The sequence below is a fragment of the Apteryx rowi genome, unplaced genomic scaffold (assembly GCF_003343035.1).
Source record: "Apteryx rowi isolate R43461 unplaced genomic scaffold, aptRow1 scaffold_247, whole genome shotgun sequence".
NCBI classification, from domain to species: domain Eukaryota; kingdom Metazoa; phylum Chordata; class Aves; order Apterygiformes; family Apterygidae; genus Apteryx; species Apteryx rowi.
In genome coordinates this window covers 254,809-261,730 of record NW_020448830.1, presented here as the reverse complement: position 1 = coordinate 261,730, position 6,922 = coordinate 254,809, and the positions used below count along the sequence as shown (strand labels likewise).

Below are 6,922 nucleotides of genomic sequence, written 5' to 3'. Positions count from 1 at the left end.
TGCTACTAAACACATTAACAGACTCCACTGCCTCCCCATCACCTCCACCCCCAAAAAGCAGCAATGAAAAGGGTTAGAACATATCTGAAGTGGCAAAACATCCAATGATGGATCCAGGGCACTTTGAGCCAATGCAAGTCAGCTGTGTAGCTGCTTTGGCAGACAGGGAAAGATGGGGTCATTTTCTCCCACTCTTGAGCCATAACTGGCAGAGTTTATTAGTAACATAGTACTGTCTCAAGTTACAGCTCTAGGTTTTCCTTGGGAAACAGTATGCACAGACCAAAGGACTGTATCAGGGTGGTACTTCATACTAAAGCTGATGGGATCTGTTTGGTAGGCAAGATGAGTAGATTATACATGGAAATACTGCTTGCATATATCAATATCCAAGAAACTCCAGCCAATGCTATTACAGCTAAATATACCAGAAGGTCTGCAAGAGCAGTGTCCTCAGCAAATAGTTAGTTGCAGGTGTGTATTGAGCATAACAAGCTACATTACAGTTCAATGTACTACATAGAAATCATTTGGCTTTTATATTTTCAGTTTCTGAATTGCAAACACAATATAAACAAATAGTAACACTTATAGCAAATCAAACTGAAATACATACTGTGTTCAAACTTCAGGTTGGTTTTAATAGCAAACTTGTCTTCAGGTACAATGGATATTTCTGCTGTGACCACTATATCATTTATAAAGGAATTTTTTCAACTGACTCGAAAGTTAACATAAAAYTACTCTCCTTTAGACTGCACAAAATCCTATTAATTTATCTTAGGCAACTGTAGCGGTATTTTAGTCAAAAACTGTGCAGTCTAATGTCTTGTAGGATCTAGAGAAGACTTCAACCAGTAGACTTAAGTGTATGACTTCTTGAAGCACAGGGATGGCTAATAACTCCACCAAGTTTCCTACATTCATTACTCCCTTTCCTTGTTGTTCCCAATTTTAATTCCAATGATAAATATTTCTTAGACCATATCTTCAAAACATAAGCCACTACTTAGGCTGGCCTGTAAATCTCTGACAAGTCATCAGTAGCTGAGTTCAAATTAAAAAGCTTATTCCATGATGAACTTTCTCCACTTTTGAGTAAAAATGCATCAAGTTTTATGAAGTCTTTGCCTTATAGAACCAAAAGTTAAGATCTCCTACCAGTTTGCACTTATATAAGATACACATGCAACCAAGAGGTAGAAATTCCAAGTGTTAAAAATAATCTCCTTTTGATTACAGGATCCAGAACTTAATACATCATCTCAAAACTCTGATAATCCCTCCTTCCCCCCCRATTTAAGTTGGGGAGACTAAGTTAAAATGTGAAAGCAAGAAAAGGACCTAGAAGAAATTAAGAAGCTCCAATAACAGAACAAGCAAGTCCACTGAACATTTTCAGCAAAGTTGTTAGTGCAGTTGGAATACATACTTCTGGTAGTGTGCTTCACCTTTACTTTGTGGATATATTTAAAGTACAGTGAAAGAGAGCACTGAGGTTTCTTAAGACATATGTAGCCCTTCTGTTGCAAGTTTGCACTATACAGAACTAGTTGAAGTTGGCTCTTCAATAAACCCCACTAAAGGAAGGGGGAAAAAAAAGCGCTAAAGGTTCTGCAACAACCAGCAGAGCTGTACTAACCCATGCTGCAATGGGATCACTACATGCACACTAGCTAAAAGACTACCTCTTCTGTGTACATCTATCTATTGCAATTTTGCTATTTTTAGTGTTAGAACTGGTAAACTAAGGTCATACTCTAAGAAATACTACAAACTGCATTTCAACCTTCCAGGAACTTATCTGACCTTAACTCAACACAGGTTCATCAAACCTAATTTACTTAAATTATTCATGACTTAATGCTCTAACTTAAAATTGAAGTAATGGGCTAGAGAAAAGAAGGCTTCTTAAAACAATCATGTATACATCTATTCTATAGCTACCTCTTCTGCCTAGCCCCTCCCAAAGTTAGCCTGAAAAACAGTAAAATCTACACAAAATTTTATTGCAGTCATACAAGGGGTACATCAAGGGTCAAATACAACAAATACTATGATGCAATTTTACATTTATTAAACTACAGTTCAAAGCACAAATTTACACATTCTAAATACACTAAACATCTAATGAAGTCACACTGGTCTCCCACTGACATTTGATATATCTGGGCGAAAGACAATAAGTTTACAAGACTTTTCTAACAGGAATCCTTAGTATAAAAACTGTGTACTTGTATGTAAACTGTTGAAGAACCCAAGCGATGGGTTTCCATCTCCACTAAGTCATCCATTTTGTTGCATATTTAAACGCTCAGGGGTTGAACAAACTTAAGTTTAAATTTGGATGCCATTATCTAACCCTCCCACACCCTGGTGAATTGTAGTTGTAGCTGGTTTTGCCTGGTCCCAATTAGCTACTAATATTTTTTCAAGTTTTGAAGAGAATGAATTGAATTCAAGATTGTTCCATTTCTTCCACACTGGAATGTCGACCAGACAAACTACAGACTTGCAACTGCAGGTCTAAATGAAGCGTTAATGCCTGTTTAAGCTGCAGTGGAAAAGCGGTCTTCTGAGCTCAGCTGAATGCAAGAAGGCACAAAGAAGAAATTCTTCATCGTGTCTGAAGTAATTCCAGCATCTTGCATCTCATCCCTACAGCAGGAAGTGCAAGAGTTATAATCAAGAGGAAAGAAGTCCTCATACACAATTTAACATCAGAAACCAGCACTAAATTTAGCATTTAAGTCTACTGCCCTCTACAATAGGGTGGCCTTAGTCTCAGCACCAAGGGAGAATCAGCTATGCCCATACTTGACAGACACAGAAAAGGCTGCAACTCTCCATCAGTGGAGGCTCAGGGCCACTGCTACTTAGGTATCTGGACAGGTTACTCAACTGTCACCAGCACTGCAACAGTGTTACTGCCTTTCCTACCTGCAACTATGATGCCAATATTATTTGCCAGTTACAATTACTAATATTAGAGACCTCAACAGTCAATATCAAGTAGTAAAAGGGTACAACTCAGGGACAGCTATCACTAAACTCAGTCTACATTAGAAACTTCACTTTTCTCTGTCAGCCCTAAAATAGGCAGTCTATCACAATTCTCACTTTAATCTTACTGAAGTCAGACAGCATAGTAACAAAACAAAAAACCAAAAAACCAAAAAGCTCTTCTGTCCAGCATTCATTTTTAAAGGAAACATCTGCATCTTGTATTTATCATAAATTTAATTTACATTTGGCTGTATTGTGCATTCTTGAAGGGAATAAAAAAAAAACAATCTTGCCACTATTAATACAATTTTCTTACCAGTCACTGAAAGACATCATGTAGTAAATCAGTGGCCTCTGATAGTCGTTAAAGGTAGACTGTTCACCTAAGGTACCAGAACCCATGTTATCAAAGATCAGCCAATCTCCAACGCTCAGCTCAGGAAGAAGACAGTTTTCCACAATTTGATCAAGTTCATCACAGGATGGACCCCAAAGGCTGCTTGTGAACAGAGGCTCATCTTCCTTGTATTTCTACATGGAAATGATCCAGATAATTCAGACATTTGTTTATGAAAAAAATTCAAATATACATAATACATATACATGTAAATATACATACAAATATACATTTCTGAAAAATACAGAAGGACTCACCTTGTGAACCTCCGGAATAGTATTCAGTTTCTCAGACAATTTACTTGCAAAAGAACCATAAACACCATCATTTATGTAATAGGTAAATACTGGTTCATCATCATTCCTGGCTTGCTCCACTGGAAGGAAAAAAGTTGTCTTACTTTTTTTTTTTAAGTAAATAAGCATTTCTTTTGCAATCTAACTTAAGATAACAGCTTTCTTCTGAAAAGAAGGTGCCATATATACTGAAATTATGAGCAGAATCAGTATGAGATCAGATTATCAATTTAGATGTATCATTAAATGCAAAGGCTTAATAGATTAACATTTTTCAGTAACAATCACTAAAAATATAAATCCAGTGTCTACATTAGCAGACAGACTAGCCCTGTTTTGTTCCACATTCTTCAATATAGATCCTTCTAATAAACTTTCTGTAAACCACCTAACATAGGGTTATTATGTTTGCAATATAAGTCACTGAGAAGTCAGACCTAATAAGGAAATAAGAAGTGCCAAACAATTGTAACAAGGAGAAACTAAAATACACAGATTAAGCATGGTCAGAATCCAAAAGGTGGATTACAACTCAAGCATAGAGCACATTAAATATATACAAAGGCAAACTAGTCCATCCTGACTAAAATAAGTGGGCACTTATCTGCACTGATTCGTAACATGTAAAAGGTACATACATTGCTTACCTCCAGAAGGAAGAAGTTTATCACACTCAGTTTTCTTTGCAATGATGTTAACTGCTAGCGTAAATGCAGATGAAACATAGTAACATCCGGGCTCTGCAATCACATTAACACCAGATTCCTTAGGAAAGTAGATATCCAGCAGTGGCCTGATGACATGATTAACCTACAAAATTGAAATCAGATTACTTATAAAACTCATCCCATTAAAATATATGTATTTCTTGAAATAGATGTTTGGCTGACAGATTGGGCACCACAATACACAGTTCTAGGAAGCATGCCACAAGCTTATTCTACTCCTCTGTCCTTTGACAAGTGCCCTTACCAGAGGTCCAAAATTCACAAGAAGTGGTTGAAAGCAGAACATTCAGTTAAACACCAAGGGCTGAGTACCATGAGTCTGAGTATGATGCAGTCCCTGCTTCCAACCAAAGCTTAAGTTGTGGTGCACAAGATTAGGCAAGTAATTTCTAAGTTTTTCTAGCACAGTATATGATGTAAAATTATGTACAAAACCACAAGACCAAGGAAAGAGCTTGTTATGAGATTAGTTCTGAATACTTTCACACTGGAAACAGAGTGAGTTATTTAATATTGATTATCACTGAATTTCTCAAATCTTAAGCCAGATACTTACTTGTCTAAATTACTTGTTAACCTTGAAGCAACAGTTAGAACAAACTTTTTAATTTTTATTAGTAACTGTTGAATCGGTTGACTGTCTTACCTTTTGGGAGTTTGTCTTAAAGACAACACAAAACAGAACAACCTATTTAAACTATTATGTACTACTGCATACTAAAGATATAGTTTATGCCAAATCAATCATAAAAGTTCTATTTAAGGCTAACCAAAGTAGAGATGAGGGCAAAGCTTTGTCTTCAGTTCTAAAGTACCAAGAATACCAGTACAGTAACAACACGGTTTATGAACCAAAGCATGCTATGAATCATGGCCCAAACTATGCAGTAGAGCACATAACAGTCACTTGTAAAAAAAAGTTAGCTTAAGCCACCTTAACAGTAGTAATTTAGCCTGTGACCATAACTTAAGTCAACATTCATCCAATATCAACAGGATTAAAAAGAAATAATCATCTCCAAGAAGTCACTGCACTACCCCAATAGAGAATATAAAACCAATTATTTGGATCTTATAGATTTGCAGTCTATTATTGCAGAATTTAAAACAGGTTTTATTAATGTTATTTGGAATTGAAAGGTTAAACACTCAACTTCACAAATAAAAGTTTCAACATACCTCTTCCAACTGAAGTTCAGAACCCGTGAAGCCCCCACCAATATCCAATATGTCCATCTTAAAACCAAATTCTTCCTAAAATGCACAAGCAGAACTTAAGTGCACATACAAATGCAACTGTAAAAATATTTTTGTTGCTCCCTACTGTAGTAATTTTCTATATACTTACRCTTCTGCATATATGAGGATAGCCTAGTTGGGGGAGTTGCATCCCAGTAAAAATTAGTATTCCTGCATTAAAGCTAGTAGTAATAGTACTGGGATATCAGAGGCTGGTTACACAAATCTGCAGTAAAAGTCCTACTGCAATCTCAACTCCCATCTTGTGGTATTTGTTATATTCAGGCAATATTTGCTAACCAGGGTGGGGCACTGTGACAAAATTAGAATTTACAAATGTGTATAAAATAGGTCTTTTAGATATCACTTATATAACAAAAGACTGCTAGAATGCATTCGCACAAATGTGAGAACTTCAGTTACGTTGCTCTTCATATGTAACCAGTCACAGCTAATGCATGAACTGCAGTAATGAGTAGAGATTACTTAATTTCTTCTATATTTGGTTTATAAGCTTCTCATTTTATCTGATGAGATGTTTTCAAATAAAGGATTTTCGGATTTTGTGATATGGGAAATACATATAGAACATGCAATACACATTTGAGTCATCTGAAGTACCCAACAAATCCATTCCACTTTACTCAAATTCTGATTCCCAGCAAAACATGAAATCTTTACTATGTAAGCATAGGTTATTTCTTACAAAGTCACATGTTTCAAGTTAATATTTCTAGCAACATAAATGTCAAGATACAAATACTTAACATTTTAGTGCAACTTAAAAAGCTGTGTAACTTCTTGACACAGGTGGTGGAGGAGCCAACAAGGAGAGGTGTGCTGCTGGACCTTGTACTAACAAACAAAGAAGGACTGGTTAAAGATGCGAAGGTCGGGGGCAGCTTTGGCTGCAGTGACCACGAGATGGTGGAGTTCAGGATCCTGCGAGGAGGGGGCAGGGCACTAAGTAGGATCACAACCCTGGACTTCAGGAGAGCAAACTTTGGCCTCTTCAGGGACCTACTTGGAGGAATCCCATGGGTTAGGGCCCTAGAAGGAAGGGGGGGGTTTCAAGAGAGCTGGTTAATATTCAAACCACTTCCTCCAGGCTCAAGAGCGGTGCATCCCTATGAGTAGAAAGTCAAGCAAAGGAGGTAGGAGACCTGCATGGATGAGCAAGGAGCTCCTGGCAAAACTCAACCAGAAGAAGGAAGTATACGGAAAGTGGAAAGGGGAACAGGCCACTTGGGAGGAAT

The 6,922-nt window shown here is 37.0% G+C and overlaps 1 protein-coding gene across 4 annotated transcripts in view; it reads right to left on the bottom strand.

The window, feature by feature from the left end:
* Positions 1–620: 620 nt before the first annotated feature.
* Positions 621–6,922, bottom strand: part of AZIN1 (antizyme inhibitor 1) — a 25,771-nt gene continuing 19,469 nt past the window's right edge. For 3 of the 4 annotated variants that reach the window (XM_026066729.1, XM_026066728.1, XM_026066731.1), the window contains 5 exons: positions 5,607–5,681; positions 4,338–4,509; positions 3,661–3,779; positions 3,323–3,537; positions 621–2,658 (listed from right to left, as the gene is read on the bottom strand). In XM_026066729.1, coding sequence (XP_025922514.1) covers positions 2,550–2,658; positions 3,323–3,537; positions 3,661–3,779; positions 4,338–4,509; positions 5,607–5,681 — 690 coding nt within the window. In that variant the 3' untranslated portion in view covers positions 621–2,549. The remainder of the gene's footprint in view (positions 2,659–3,322; positions 3,538–3,660; positions 3,780–4,337; positions 4,510–5,606; positions 5,682–6,922) is intronic. The other variant, XM_026066730.1, reaches the window with a different exon arrangement.